A 16,564-nucleotide genomic window follows, 5' to 3' on the forward strand; every position below is an offset into this window, starting at 1 on the left:
ATGTTTGTTGTACAATTAAAAAAAAAAGGAAGGAAAAAAAGGATGCAAGGGCCATTTTGATATTTTCTTTTGTAAAAGAAAATGCAGAAAACATACTTGCATATAGACATACTACATATATTTAAAGACAGTGTCAGCTTATAGGTGACAGAGTGTACTATCATTCGTTATTACAGGAGTGCTCAAAGTGTAGCCAGTTTTTGTTGGCCCGCAACATATTGTCGGAAAAAAAAAAGTAAAAATGTAAGAAAAAAACAGCAAAAAGACATTTTTGAAAATATAAGGCGCACTTAAAATCTTTTAATTTTCTCAAAAATCGACAGTGCAGCTTATAACCCGGTGCGCCTAATGTATGGAAACATTCTGGCTGTGCTTACCGATCTTGAAGCTATTTCAGTTGTTACATGGTGTAATGATAAGTCTGACCAGTAGATGGTAGTCACACATAAGAGATATGTGTAGACTGCAAGATGACGCCAGTAAACAACACCAAAACTTTAAAAGGTAATTTTGAAAATATAGAACATTACACACGGCGCTCAAAAATCCGTCAAAATGTTTTAGTACGACTTTGGTAAGCTAAGAAGCTGCACCGCTTGATGGATTGTCGGAGCATTATGGCGACTGCAGTCAAATGTGCTGTGCTTCAACATGAGTGAATCATGGTGTGTGTGTATAAGAACCGAAAAATGGCACCAATTAGCAGACATGATCTGGCGTTTTGTTTCACAAAATTATGCAAAATCAACTTTTCTTACCTTCTGGTACCTGCTGATGTGTATTTGGAATCTACATAAGTCCTGAAAATATGCGCAGGTCCGCCATTGTAGTTCGTGGCTACGCCGTAGTCGATAAGCTTCTTCTTTTTCTCTATCTTCTTGTTATGGGACATTCATCATCCGCTGTTGCTATTTATAATTTAAAGTAGCTTTTGAACTTTACGCCTAGAACAAGCCAGATGGTTCTTTTCCTCTTTGGTCCGGAGGACACGACGTCCAGAGTTTCCAAAAACAATTTGAAATGTGGACTCGTCAGACCACAGAACACTTTTCCACTTTGCATCAGTTCATCTTACATGAGCTCGGGCCCAGCGAAGCCGGTGGCGTTTCTGGGTGTTGTTGATAAATGGTTTTCGCCTTTAATAGTATAGTTTTAACTTGCACTTACAGATGTAGCGACAAACTGCAGTTCCTGACAGTGGTTTTCTGAAGTGTTCCTGAGCTCATGTGGTGATATCCTTTACACACTGATGTTGCTTTTTGATGCAGTACCGCCGGAGGGGATCCAAGGTCAAGGGCTTTCAATGTTACGTGCAGTGATTTCTCCAGATTTTCTGAACCTTTTGATGATATTACAGACCTTAGATGGTGAAATCCCTAAATTCCTTGCAATAGCTCGTTGAGAAATGTTGTTCTTAAACTGTTTGACAATTTCCTCACGCATTTGTTCACAAAGTGGTGACCCTCGCCCCATCCTTGTTCGTGAATGACTGAGCATTTCATAAAAGCTGCTTTTAAACCCAATCATGGCACCCACCTGTTCCCAATTAGCCTGTTCACCTGTGGGATGTTCCAAATAAGTGTTTGATGAGTATTCCTCAACTTTCTTAGTCTTTTTTGCCACTTGTGCCAGCTTTTTAGAAACATGTTGCAGGCATCAAATTCCAAGTGATCTAATTTTTGCAAAAAATAAAGTTTTCCAGTCCGGACGTTAAGTATCTTGTCTTTGCTTTCTATTCAATTGAATATAGGTTGAAAAGGATTTGCAAATCATTGTAATTTGTTTTTCTTTACCATTTGCACAACGTGCCAACTTTAATAGTTTTGGGGTTTGTGCAACATACATTCATATATTAAGTTACTTCAATTTATTTTCATGTAAAAAAAATCCATCCATTCATCCATCCATTTCTACCGCTTGTCCCGTTCGGGCGGAAGGTGATGTACACCCTGCACAAAAACCCCACTCATTTTTAAAATGTGGTGACGTTTATTTTGTAGCAGCATTAGTAGCGACTTCCTTTCTTTTCATTTTATGGAACTCTGCCTCTGCGTGCAAATGACGCCCAGGCCACAAGAACACATTTTACTTGCCGTGTAAACAGTTAGCTGGAAAAAAAATCTAATTTTCAAAAAAGTCCGATTTGGGCAACTTAAAAGTAGTCTTGGAGGATCCACCATGCAAGAACAAAAGAAGCAAAGAAAAGAAAGTTAGTTTGAATTTCAAAATATATTTATTTTGCTTTTAATGTTTTTTGCTCACAATAGAAATTCCTCATGCTCCATTATGCAAGTTACCACATGATCTATCACCCCTGCAAAGCACAGCCACAGACAGATTGCGGTTGTGTTGCAAACGCTGATCATTTCACATGTAATGGTGTCATTCTAACTTGGACATTGTCGTTTGGGTAATTGCAGAACTGTTGACAACTCTCCCGTCCAAAGGCAAAACCCAGTAACTCAATTTTGGTCAAAACTGAGCTGATAATAATTTTGGAGTTCCTAGGTGATATGCTTTACATTAGTGTATGCGATATTGTAATTTGTTCCGTAAGTAAGCTCTTACGCGCATGGCAGGACCTAGCAACTACCACATAACCGCGTAGATACAACAGAAAAACCTAGTATCTCAAGGGACCAATCGAAGCTTCTTTGTCAGTCGCCTTATTGTCTTTAATGAGACATTTGCACGAATGGGGGGCGACGGTCAACCTGATTATGTGAACATTTGGCACAAGGGGATATTTGGAAGACAATTTGCAAGCACCTTCATTAAATGTATTGTTCTTGATTCTTCCCCTTGCATACTCTTTTGGGCAGATAACTGTGGAGGTCAAAATAAAAACTGGACGCTGTACACGGTTCTTGCCCACTGTGCAAACGCAGAATGGGGCCCACCCGAGATTGTGATAAAATATTTGGAGAAAGGGCACACGTTCATGAGAGCAGATTCAATCAATGGCTCAATCGGCAAGAAAATGAAAGCTCAAGAAAACATCTATACCGGGGGTGTCAAACTCAAATACAGAGTGGGCCAAAATTCTAAACTGAACAAAGCTGCGGGCCAAAGTTGAACAACTTAACATTTTAATAGGGACCCAAACCTGTTTTGCATTGAATATTGAACAAGCAAAGCTTATATAACTTTATAGTGACATGCAAAATCGAGTTTTGTTGGTAGCGGCGGTGTATATTGTAGCGTCCCGGAAGAGTTAGTGCTGCAAGGGGTTCTGGGTATTTGTTCTGTTGTGTTTATGTTGTGTTACGGTGCGGATGTTCTCCCGAAATGTGTTTGTCATTCTTGTTTGGTGTGGGTTCACAGTGTGGTGTAACAGTGTTAAAGTTTTTTATACGGCCACCCTCAGTGTGACCCGTATGGCTGTTGACCAAGTATGCGTTGCATTCACTTGTGTGTGTGTAGAAGTCGCATATATTACGTGACTGGGCCGGCACGCTGTTTGTATGGAGGAAAAGCGGACGTGACGACAGGTTGTAGAGGATGCTGAAAGCAGTATCTTTAAGGCACGCCCCCAATATTGTTGTCCGGGTGGAAATTCAGGAGAATGGTTGCCCCGGGAGATTTTCGGAGGGGGGCACTGAAATTTGGGATTCTCCTGGAAAAATCGGGAGGGTTGGCAAGTATGAAAATTAGCGTTGATACCGGCGGGCCAGCTTTAAATTTTAATTTATTATTGCCTCAAGGGGCCAAATGAACTTACACGGCGGGCAAAATTTGGCCCGCGGGCCAGAGTTTGACACCCATGATCTATACGTTTGATGACTTTGAAGATTTTTGTAAGACAGCAGCAAGATAGATTGGTTTTCCTTTGTTTTCTCAAAATCAGCTAGAAGTGAGTTACCAGGTTTTGCCTTTGGACGGGAGAACTCTCGTACTGGATCTCATCATGTAGTACAACAGTACCTAATGCTGCGTCCACTGGGTCTGACTGCAATAGAAACTTGCCACAACCTTGAATAAAAGGGTCAGTGCCATTAAATGCACATTGTGTTTTATTTAAAAAGCCTTGACTCGAAATGTTTGTATACATATATATTACATCGTGTAAAACATTTCACTCGTATCAAATTGCAGGCAAACAGCACTAACCTGGAGAGCAGATCCATAAATTATATACGCTTGTCGTGGGGGAGGGTTGTTAGCCTTCAGTAGTCTTTGAGCATGCTTCATGTATATTTCTACATTTGATAAGTGGTGTACGACATCTTAACATTGTTAGTATGTGTACAGTTCAAACAGAATGTTTCTATTGACACAAAGTGCTTCACACACCTCTTGGCTGCATCAAAACTGTGATATAGGTGTTCAAACCCTGCAGCTTTCATCTGCGCCACACTTATCCCATTTCTGGCTGTTAAACGTGGCCTCGGGTGTCATTTAAGCGTCCACTGTCAAGAGCGTTGCATTTTCGCAACCATCAACGCTTCTCCAGTTTTTTAAATCTGGCCTCTGTGGAGAGAAAGAAAACATAATGTTGAAAGATGTAGAGCAGTGGTTCTCAAATGGGAGTACGCGTACCCACGGGGGTACTTGAAGGTATGCCAAGGGGTAGGTGAGATTTTTTTTTAATATTCTAAAAATAGCAGCAATTCAAAAATCGTTTATAAATATATTTATTGAATAACACTTCAACAAAATATGAATGTAAATTCATAAAATGTGAAAAGAAATGCAACAATGCAATATTCAGTTTTGACAGCTAGACTTTTGTGGACACGTTCCATAAATGTGCACCGAAATGAAAATTTGTGGCCGAAGCCAAATAAAATTTAAACGCTTGGCCGAAGGCCGAATACTGAATACAGTTTTTCACAATTTTTTTAATATTGCATAAATAGCCTAGAATAAATATTTAGACATGTTTTTCAAATAAAGTAATTTTTTATTGAATATTGACATTTTTTTAATATTCCAGTAGTCTTTGCTTTTCGAAAAAAGCACAGTTTTTCATTTATATTAGGCCTTCAAACAAAACGTGCATTCCAAAAAAAATAAAGTGCATTAAAGTGGATAAACCCACAACAAATGAATTATTGTCCTTTTGGCAAAAGTCTGCTTAGCCACAGTAGATATGCTAATAATGTAAACAGAAGGCTTAAGTAAATCTCAATTAAGTGTGTGCTTGTAACCTCTTACACTTATATAGGTAGCCTACACAACAGGCTAATAATGTAAACAGAGGCCCCACTAAATCTCAATAAGTGTGTGCTTGTAACCTCATACACTTATACAGGTACACAACATATCCCAACGTCACCACGTCACTACACGTTGGTTGATTGCGTCACACGCCACTATTCGGCCTTGTTTTTAGCTCATTCCACCTAAGGCCGAATGTGGCTTTTTTTGCCATATTCGACCGAATATATTCGGTTACCAATTAATCGGTGCATCCCTAATAAATATTGATGTTAAAGATTTCTTTTTTTGTGAAGAAATGTTTGGAATTAAGATCATGAATCCAGATGGATCTCTATTACAATCCCCAAAGAGGGCACTTTAAGTTGATGATTACTTCTATGTGTAGAAATCTTTATTTATAATTGAATCACTTGTTTATTTTTCAACAAGTTTTTACATCGTTTTTTCCCAAATAGTTCAAGAAAGACCACTACAACTGAGCAATATTTTGCACTGTTATACAATTTAATAAATAAGAAACTAATGACATAGTGCTGTATTTTACTTCTTTAACTCTTTTTTTCAACCCAAAATGCTTTGCTCTGATTAGGGGGTGCTTGAATTAAAAAAAATGTTCACAGGGGGTACATCACTGAAAAAAAGGTTGAGAACCACTGATATAGGGAACAAAAATGTTTTGCTGTAGTTCCAGCAGTTTGGCTTGTGGTGCAATACTGCCCTCTGCTGGAGGACTTCATAATGCAATGCAGAACAACAAACTACTACGAACTGCACAAGTAGAGTTTATGCAATCAAACAAAAAATATAGTGAATCAGAACAATTATTCTGCAAACTATAAAACATATTTACAAAAATGATGGTTTAGTTTACAAATCAAAAAGTTGTTCTCATGAAACTATACATTTGTTTGCGTTTTCTGAAGCTTTGTTAGCTTTTCAACTTAAAAGTCTTCCTTTAAACCATGGGTCGGCAACCTTCAGCATACAAAGAGTCATTGGAGCTCATTTCCCCCCAAATAAAAAACACCTAGAGCCACAAACTCTGTTAGATTCCTAAAATGACAATAACACCACTTTTAGTTTCCTTACACGTGTGCTTATTTGATTTATTTCTGGGTATAACGAAGCAAATCATCAAATTATTTTGAAAAATAGAAACAAAATACACTGTTCCTTTCCTTATTAATGAATGAAAAAATAAAAATCCACGCATTCCAATATCCTGAAGGCATACGACTACGGCATATTCATTTGACAAAAAATTGAAAACAACTACGTAGTCATCAATAAAAAGAGCAAATTAATAAAAATGTAAGTAAATAAAATGTTTCTCTTTTTGGATTTGTCCATTGCAAGGGGTTTACCGCTAAAAATAATTCAATTGCATGGCAGCAAGGGATGTCGCATAAGGGCTGTGACATACATTTTCATCGACAATATATTTAAATGTTTTATTTTTCTTATGACAAGATCCCAGAACCCTCCAAAATAACAACTGTTGAATTCAAATGAACTAACTGAATAAAATGAAATATAATAGATCAAGTAACCAATTTTTGTTGACATTCAGTTTCAAAGCCAAAGGGAGCCACGGCGGAGGCTCCAGAGCCGCGGGTTGCAGACCCCTGCTCTAAACAATATTAGAAGTCCTTTTATTGGTCAGTTTGCAATGATACCGTAACTACTTCCAACAGGAGCAAAACCGTCTTAAGTAACCAGCAGCTCCCTGCCGTAATTGTAAAACGTGTGCTTATCATGTGATAAAAACATGAAAATGTATCTGCTCTAGAGGAATCTGCCATTGTCAGGCTCGTATTGGTAATCCCTGACCCTAATAAATTTTGCTTGACACTATTTTGACCTACAAATAATTGCTGATAAACAAAATTATTTTCACCAGTATTTTAAGACCGAATTAACCACTGTTGTAACCGTAATACATTATACTAATGCAATTATACCCTTTCAAATGCAAAAAAGTGTATTTCTTGTATATTTTTACAATGTAATTAAAATGTAAACTTTTAAATATTTAGGTTAAATACAATGCACAAAATATAAAAACTATAATACACTCCATAAGTTAGAAACATTTTGCACTTGCATAAAAATCCCAACCAAAGGCAATAAAATAGACTGTCTGTTAAGGAGGGGGTGAAGGACCCTCAAATATACACAACTAAAACCATAAATCCATCCATCCATTTTCTACCGCTTGTCCCTTTTTTGGGGGGGAATAAAGTATTGACAAAATCGCACTTCAATATTGACTATGTAAGCAGTAGAGATGCACGGAGAGGCAATTATATCATCCGCATCACCAAAATCGTCATCCACCCGCCGCCGCCCACCCGAACCAACATTATATCGGGACCGTAACCGCCCGCTGGATTACATCAGAGGTTGGCCACCTTTACCACTCCCAGAGATATTTAAAACTGTTTCACAGAGTAATGTAGTCATTTGGAGCCCCTAACATTCCCGCAACTATTCAATAGCGTTCATCCTGATGACAATAATATGGACGTGCTGTGAAGCCATTGCCTTAGACAACTTCAACAACATGTACGAACCGAGTGTTGGTCCAGCAACATGTGTGCAGCTTCCGCAATTACACATTCAAGATTGAAAGGCATACTGGGTGACACAGAGTACACTGATGGTTGTGATATAAACAACTTTAACACTTACTAACATGCGCCATGCTGTGAAGCCACACAATACAAGATTGACAAACAAATTTCGGGAGAACGTCCTCACAGTAACAACATAAACGCAACACAACTAATACCCATAATCCTTTGTATTCATGATACTTCCTGAATATATTTTACACCCCCGCACCCTCAACCCCGCCCACCTTACCGACGCACGGAGGGGGGATTTGCTGCTAGCGGGGTGTATAAAATAGGATGTGTCATGAATACAAAGGATTATGGGTATTTGTTGTGTTGCGTTTATGTTGTGTTACTGTGAGGATGTTCTCCCGAAATGTGTTTGTCGTTCTTAATTGGTGTGGCTTCAAAGCGTGGCGCATATTACTAAGAGTGTTAAAATTGTTTATATCACAACCATTAGTGTACTCTGTGTCACCCAGTATGCCTTGCAGTCGTGTGCGTGTTGCTGCGGAAGCCACACACAACATAATGCTGGACTGACAAGCAAATCGTGTATGATGTAGGAGGCGGCAAAGCCAGTGGCTTCATAGCACGCACTAATATTTAATATCTGAGTGACTGGCGGCAGTCATTCAAGAGAATAATAGCATCTCCTATTGACTTCTTCGCTTTATGACACGGGTCTTAAATGGCTCTTTGAATGGCAAAGGATACTGATCCCAGAACCACGTATATCAAATGTCTCTGGATGGTTCAACCGCCACCCGCCCGAATCTAATTAAAATCTATTTTTTCGTCATGTCACCCACCCGACCCGCGGTTTACCTGCAGACGAGACTGCAAACCGCGCATCTCTAGTAAGCAGAGGGTTAGGGTTACATTACTTAATTGACAATCAAGTTAGTAACTTTGTAAACAAAAGTGCAGAGTAATATTATAAAGACTATAGTACAAGCAGATGTATTACCAGGTCATAGTTTACATTTTTTTAAAGGGGGGCTGCACTTTTTTCGGAATTTTGCCCTAGCAAATAGCATTATTTTAGCTTTACTGGGATTCAAAGACGGTCTGTTTTTGTCAAAACATCTTTTTAATTGTTCATTTCTTGTTATTTGTATTTGCTTTTGTGTAATCTCTCCTAAACAAAACACAGTTGTATCATCTGGAAATAATACTAACTTTAAGTCCTTTGTAACAATACAAGTGTCGTTTGTATAAAGATTAAACAATTATGGTCAAAGTATTGATCCGTGAGGTATGCCACAAAATGTTTTCAGCTCTGTAGAAGTGTATTTACCTATATTCACATATTGCTTCCTGTTGGTTAAGTAGCTTCTAACCCAGTTCAAGACCAACCCTCTGATTACATACCTTTCTAATTTGTTTATTAAAATGCTATGATTAATTGTATCAAATGCTTGTGGCAGCACGTTTTGTTATCCATTGCATTGGTGATCTCTTCCGTTATTTCGATTAATGCCATTGATGTTAAGATGTTGGCTCTGTATCCGTATTGGTTGTCTGTGAGTGTTTCGTTTTTATTTATGAATGTGTCTAATCTGTTGTTAACCTTCCTGTTGTGTTAGATTTCTGTTACCATCTCTTATGTTAACGGAGCGGTTTTGACCTATGTCTTATATCAGCTACACTAAAAACAACTATCTACCATCCAATTTGTTTCTCATCTCTTGGTTACCTTGTTAGACTTCCTTATCCATGAAAATATTGGTTTTAATATTTTCGGTGTGGGCCATTGGGCCTTTTTGTTTTGTCAGTATACCCCTCGATTTCAATTAAAAAAAATGGTAAAATGAACCTCAAGAGAATCGTATAAATAAACAAAAGGTTGTTGTGTTACCTGACCTTTACTGAGGGGTATTAGAACACATCTCTTAAATAAATGTGTTTGATTTATTTTTTAATTTTAATAATTTTATACTGAAATGACCTTACATGTCTGGACATGACCGTCTTTGGTTATTTTTGTACTGGATAATAAGGTAAAATGAGAATCCTCTAAAGCAGGGGTAGGGGACCTATGGCTCTAGAGCCAGATATGGCTCTTTTGATGACTGCATCTGGCTCTCTGATAAATCTGAGCTGACGTTGCTTAGCACGATAAGTAATGAATAATTCCACTTGTAATCACAGTGTTAAAAAAAATGTTCAAAATATAAAACATTCTCATGCATTTTTAATCCATCCATCTGTTTTCTACCGCACTTGTTCAAGAAGTTGCTTTAATGGTAAGAAGTTATTTATTTATTATTGGTTAATATAGGGCTTGCCCTCCTGGGGGTTCTTCAGACCCCCAAGCACCGACATGAGAGCCTGTTTCAGGGTTACAATATTGTTTTATTTTTCAGTAAGTCTCTCAGTTGCTTTCCAGCAATAGTTTTTCCAGCCCCAACCCAGTCTCTCCTCCTGGCTGCTGCTTATAACAGAGCGACAGGTGATTACATAACAAGGCCCAGGTGGGCCTTCTACGCACCTGTCGCTGCAGGCCACGCCCCCTCCACAGTTAGCTTCAGAATAACAATGTTATTACAAAGAATAATAGACCTATTATACTCTAGAAATGTTGGTCTTACTTAAAAATGCACGTGTTTAGTTATGTTCAGTGTTAAAAAAAATATTATATGGCTCTTACGGAAATATATTTTAAAATATTTGGCTTTTTGGCTTTCTCTTCCAAAAAGGTTCCGGACCCCTGCTCTAAAGCTCACATGATTGGGGGAGGATCTGGCTGTCAGTATGTTCAGTTTTGGCACTAATTATTGCTTGATAATCTTATTTTATAATTTCATAATTTCAACCAGAGCATTTTATAATTTAGTAAAAAAAAAAAAATTCATTATTTGTTGAAATACAGGTTCCTGACAAAGTAAAAAAAAAAAGAATTTATGTGGTTCTTTTATGCCAGGGGTCTCAAACTCACTTTAGCTGGGGGCCACTGGATGCAGAGTCTGGGTGAGGCTGGGCCGCGAGAAAAGATTTCCTAAAAAGAATGTTGCATACTCCTCAGCATGGAATATATTTGCAATTAGCAGACGTACGGAGAATAATGTTATTTCCGCAATGTGTGTCTTTCCGCTTTCCCTCCCTACAGCAACACAGCGGTCGGCGGATAATAGCCGGAAAGTACCGGGATAGCGAGCGCAAAAAAGTGACGGCTCCTGGAGTGTTATCCGGCGTCATATAGAAATATGTGCAGTGTTCATCGTGACAGGCAATGCTAATTAAACAATGTAAAAACACAAAACGGTTTGAATTGTTCCAGGTTATCGGGGACTGTTATTACTGACGGACAAGTGTCGCGGTGTGACTGCAGCCAGGCACGTAAGAAAACCTTCATCTCCATGGCAACGTCTGTTGCTTTCACTCATTTGCCGCTTTTCCACTAACGCAGGTGTAGGCAACCCGGAACGTTGAAAGAGCCATTTTGGACCCAAATAACACAACGCTGTAAAGCGCCATTCATATAAAACTTGCGGGTCGCACTAACATTAAACTTTCATATTAAGGTGGGGGCCGCAAAATAACGTCTCGCGGAACGCAATTGGCCCGCGTGTCTGAGACCCCTGTTTTATGCATTTAAAAACTATAACGGGTCAGTGCCGATCCTAACACAAGACGAAGGTTAAACAGTTTTTCAATCATTTTGGAAAAATGTGAAAGTAGAGAAACAGGTTTAACATTATTTATTGATAGTGTCAGCTATTCAAAATTACCATAGCCATTAGAAACGTAACGTTTGTGCCAATATTACAGCGGCCATCCTGTCAGTATGATGCTACATGTGCTAGTAAATGGGAAACATGGTCTTCTTCTGGCAAAACCCTACCGCTTTGGTCCACTGGCCCCGCTAAAATAAACAAAAACTGAAAGTTCTTACGTGGGGCTTTAGAGGTTTTTTTTTGCTATACTTTTAACGCTTAGTATTTTCCATCGTAACCCGGGTAATTTTATGTAACCAAGCAAGACACACGGATGAATGACCGCGTACAGCCTGCGCCAGAAGATGGCTCATATTACACAGATCGCTCAATAATCTAAATAAAACACAGCCCAATTCCCTTGTTCCATATATCCCTCATAAGTGCATCTCTTGTTCACAAAGATGCGGTATTTGCTCTATTTGTCAGGCATAACAACTGGCAATGTGCAACACCAACCTGGAAGTTATGATTGAGATGCCAGCTTTAAGTCTGGCCACAGCTAGCTATACAAAATAGAGTACAAGGCAGGGCTGGGCGATATATTGATATACTCGATATATCGCGGATTTGTCTCTGTGCGATATGGAAAATGACTATATCGTGATATTTGGGTATACGTTCTCACGCAGTTGCTTTTAGCTGCGGGCCTTACACTGCAGGCTTTTATTCCTCTTTCCTGTCTCTCCTTCACACAGACAGCAAGCGCACCTTCTTACATACGCCACATACGTATACGCCCTCGCGGAGCAGAGAGGTAGCAGCATGGGTAACGTTAGCTGTGATGCGAGTGGTAATACAAGGAAAAGAAGGTGCCAATCTGGTAACAAATGAAGGAAGAATTAATTCCCAAGAAAAACAGCAGGGGCTCCATTGTCTGGCGGTGGTTTGGCATTAAGTGGCAATATGTCGAACAGACAACCGTAATTTGTCGAGTGTGGGGCAGAAGTGTTGCTACAAAAAGTAGCAGCACTGCTAATATGTAGCATCATTTGAAAAGTCACCTGCTAGAGCAGGGGTGTCAAACTCAAAGACAGAGTGGGCCAAAATTTAAAACTGAACAAAGTCGTGGGCCGAGGTTGAACAATTAATCTTTTAATAGGGACCCCAAAAAGTTTTTCATTGAATATTGAACAAGCAAGGCTTATATAACTTTATAGTGACATGCAAAATTGAGTTTAAAATAATAATAATAATTAAAAAATATCAATGGTATATCAAATCAAATTTAAATAAAAATTGAATGCCTCTTTTGTATTTGCAGCCTTCTGAGGTAAATATTAACATTAACTTTTTCCACAGGCTAATACATTTGAAAATAAAATAATGAATAAATCAACCATTCAGGCCTTTTTACTGCTCAGTTAATGTCGGGGCTCAGGTGGGTGGGATTAGGGGGGCGGGGTTTGTTGGTAGCGGGGAGGGGGTGCATATTGTAGCGGTCCGGAAGAGTTAGTGCTGCAAGGGGTTCTGGGTATTTGTTCTGTTGTGTTTATGTTGTGTTATGGTGCAGGTGTTCTCCCGAAATGTGTTGGTCATTCTTGTTTGGTGTGGGTTCACAGTGTGGCGCATATTTGTAACAGTGTTAAAGTTGTTTATATGACCACCCTCAGTGTGACCTGTATACTGTTGATCACATAGAAGCCACATATATTACGTGACTGGGCCGGCACGCTGTTTGTGAGGAGGAAAAACAGACTTGACGACAGGTTGTAGGGGACGCTAAAGGCAGTGCCTTTAAGGCACACCCCCAATATTGTTGTCCGGGTGTAATTCGGGAGAATGGTTGCACCGGGAGATTTTTGGGAGGGGCACTGAAATTCAAGAATATCCCGGGAAATCGGTGAAATCGGTTATAGCGGCACCGCTGTATAACACCGGCGGGCCAGCTCTAATGTTAATTTGATATTGCCTCAAGGGCCAAATGAAATTACATGGCGGTGTTGAGTGTCAGATTTGGCCCGCGGGCCAGAGTTTGACACCGATGTTCTAAAATGTCTCTGACAATCTTGCACTTTTTGTTTTGGAAATGACATGAATGTTTGTGCCACTGCTTAATAACTGTTTAATTTACTTACTACTTTCTCTTGTTATATTCTTATTTTACTGTTATATTTTTATTCCCATTGTTGCTTTTTATTTATTATTCTTAATTGTAATATTTCTCTATTTTGTTTCCATTTAAACCCCCATTATTTACTTTTTTTTAAATTGATCTCAATTCTGTACACTGCTGCTGGAATTTTAATTTTCCTGAAGGAACTCTCTTCAAGGAATCGATAAAGTACTATCTATCCATCTATCTATCAAATAAATATAGTTTTGGTCAATTGATTTAGTTGTGATTTATTCTCTGCATGAAAGTTTAAAATGAGCATACAGTATATTAATGCAGTGTGAAGAAGAATGTTTTAATGTAGACACAAAAAATGTTGGCATTTTTTTCCATAACTTGAGTTTATTTATTCTGGAGTTGATTTATTTTGGAAAACCTTGTTACATTCTTTAATGCATCCAGCGGGGCATCACAACAAAATTAGACATAATAATGTGCTAATTCCACGACTGTATATATATCGGTATCGGTTGATATCGAAATTGGTAATTAAGAGTCGGACAATATCGGAATATCGGCAAAAAAGCCATTATCGAACATCTCGACTGATGATGCTTATTTAAATCTCGGAATGGGCAAGTAGTCACACCATCAGTACAGAGTGACCAATAAAAAGGCTTCTCACTGAGTTCATTATTCCTCAAGTGTAAAAACAAGTTAACCCCTCTTACTATTAAAAAATATAGAACTCCCAGTTTTAGCTTCAATGACAAAGACAATGCAAAGGCCACTCTATTCTAAATGTGTCTGCAAGTATAAAAAAAAAGTTAAGCGCTGCAAAACACAGAATTGTCTTACCATGACAAGTTTCTCACCTAGTTTCTTGGAATACCCATCCAATTTATAAGCAGCTTGTTCTAGTGCGGATACCTGCTCCTCAATCTGATTTATTTGGTCCAGGTAGGGCTGGAGGCTGGCATCTAAAGAAAAGAGCACACATTTCCCGGGAGGTGAATGATAAAGTGGTCGGATTCAAGAAAACGCAATAACCAAGCTCGACTTACACTTATTGTTGAGATCCTGTAGATTCCGGCTGATGTTGATGCTGATGTCCTTCATCTCCATGTACTTCAAGCTAGTTAGCTTGTTCATGTTCTCCAACAGACGGTAATCCTCGCAGGTGGCTGAAATACAGCAGGTAATGAAATGTGGTCACTGGCTTGGTCAATGAAATGCAAACAATGAGTTTAGTAGTTTAAAACCTCTTAAGGCCCAAGCTGTTTTTTTACCTGTTTTTTTTTTTTAATTCATCTTTGCTATTTGGGCTTATTGGACCCAAATTGGAATAAAAACTAAGAATCATCTTTTGATATTATGTACTTAGTCCATAAGTACACAAACGTGTACTTCATGTTTAGTGACATGCTAATTCTTAGTTTTACAGTTTTTTTTCCAAAACCATTGTATGTTATACTCTTCTGACACCACCAGATGGCAATATAAGTGTCCACATAAGCAACCATAAGACCCCAATTCAGTAGTGTACACAATTTTGGAAATAAGAGCTAAAAGGTGCTGTCCACGCATGTGGACACTAAGCCTTTAGAGCAGGGGTGTCAAACTCAAATATAGAGTGGGCCAAAATTTAAAACTGAAAAAAGCCGCGGGCCAAGGTTAAACAAATTAGTCTTTTAACAGGGACCCAAACAAGTTTTGCAATGAATATTGAACAAGTAAGGCTTAAATCGGGCAGCATGGTGGTACAGGGGTTAGTGCATCTGCCTCAAAATATGAAGGTCCTGAGTAATCCTGGGTTCAATCCCGGGTTTGGGATCTTTCTGTGTGGAGTTTGCATGTTCTCCCCGTGACTGCTTGGGTTCCCTCCGGGTACTCGGGCTTCCTCCCATGGAACAGGCTGAGCTTATATAACGTAATAGTGCAAAATCAACTTTCAAAAAACATTAGTGGTATATTGAATACAATTGCCTCACAATACGAAGGCCCTGCAGTCCTGGGTTCAAATCCAGCCTCGGGATCTTTCTGTGTGGAGTTTGCATGTCCTCCCCGTGAATGCGTGGGTTCCCTCCGGGTACTCCGGCTTCCTCCCACTTCCAAAGACATGCACCTGGGGATAGGTTGATTGGCAACACTAAATTGGCCCTAGTGTGTGAATGTGAGTGTGAATGTTGTCTGTCTATCTGTGTTGGCCCTGCGATGAGGTGGCGACTTGTCCAGGGTGTACCCGCCTTCCGCCCGATTGTAGCTGAGATAGGCGCCAGCGCCCCCCGCGGGCCAGAGTTTGACACCCATGCTTTAGAGGTTTCAAGGCCAAATCCACACGAACACAGATCCTTAATAGACGCATATTTATCTCTGCGTTTAGGACTCTTAATCACACGCAAGCGCGTACTTTTGTCATTAAAAACGCAGACTTTTACAAACACTGGCCAAAGCGTAGACATCCAAAACTCTCCGCTTAGCGTATGCGTTTACACGGACAGCACAAACGGAGACTTGTGATGACGTCACGGTTGTGCGCTGTCATTTCCAAGCTCAACAACACTGCCTTGCTGGCTTTGAACACACTGTAAGAGGACTTAATGTTTGAACGTAAACATGCAGCTATTTTCACTCAATATTAACAAAAAAAGACACATCAAAATGGGCTTTGCCACACTCCCGCCAGCGATAATGACTGTTTTGGATACGATCGATGTATAACCTCCACTTTGACAAGCAAGACTTTTTGCTCTGTGTTACAAGAAAGGTGCAACCTTATGTTATGTTTTTAGACCTTGTGTAACGACAAATCATGAAGTTAACTTGCGTGTCTTGCTTCAATTTTTGTAAATGTAGCCGCGCGTAAAAAGCTACCAAGCAACTTAAAAAAACAACAACAGTGTAGCGTCCTCCTTTTAGAGTGTACTGATGTTAAAGACAATATACACTTCATTACACATGTACCATATCAATGATTAAATGCTTTATAATTCCCGTATACATGCAAAATT

General features: G+C 39.2%; 1 protein-coding gene across 4 annotated transcripts in view; it reads right to left on the reverse strand.

The window, feature by feature from the left end:
• Positions 1–2,214: 2,214 nt before the first annotated feature.
• The window catches only part of bloc1s2 (biogenesis of lysosomal organelles complex-1, subunit 2), a 74,516-nt gene continuing 60,166 nt past the window's right edge, over positions 2,215–16,564 (reverse strand). For 3 of the 4 annotated variants that reach the window (XM_061888464.1, XM_061888462.1, XM_061888465.1), the window contains exons 3-5: positions 14,618–14,737; positions 14,412–14,533; positions 2,215–4,470 (exon numbers count right to left, since the gene is read on the reverse strand). In XM_061888464.1, the coding sequence (XP_061744448.1) occupies positions 4,399–4,470; positions 14,412–14,533; positions 14,618–14,737 (314 nt within the window). In that variant the 3' untranslated portion in view covers positions 2,215–4,398. The remainder of the gene's footprint in view (positions 4,471–14,411; positions 14,534–14,617; positions 14,738–16,564) is intronic. The other variant, XM_061888463.1, reaches the window with a different exon arrangement.

This window comes from Nerophis ophidion, linkage group LG26, assembly GCF_033978795.1.
Source record: "Nerophis ophidion isolate RoL-2023_Sa linkage group LG26, RoL_Noph_v1.0, whole genome shotgun sequence".
Lineage (NCBI taxonomy): Eukaryota > Metazoa > Chordata > Actinopteri > Syngnathiformes > Syngnathidae > Nerophis > Nerophis ophidion.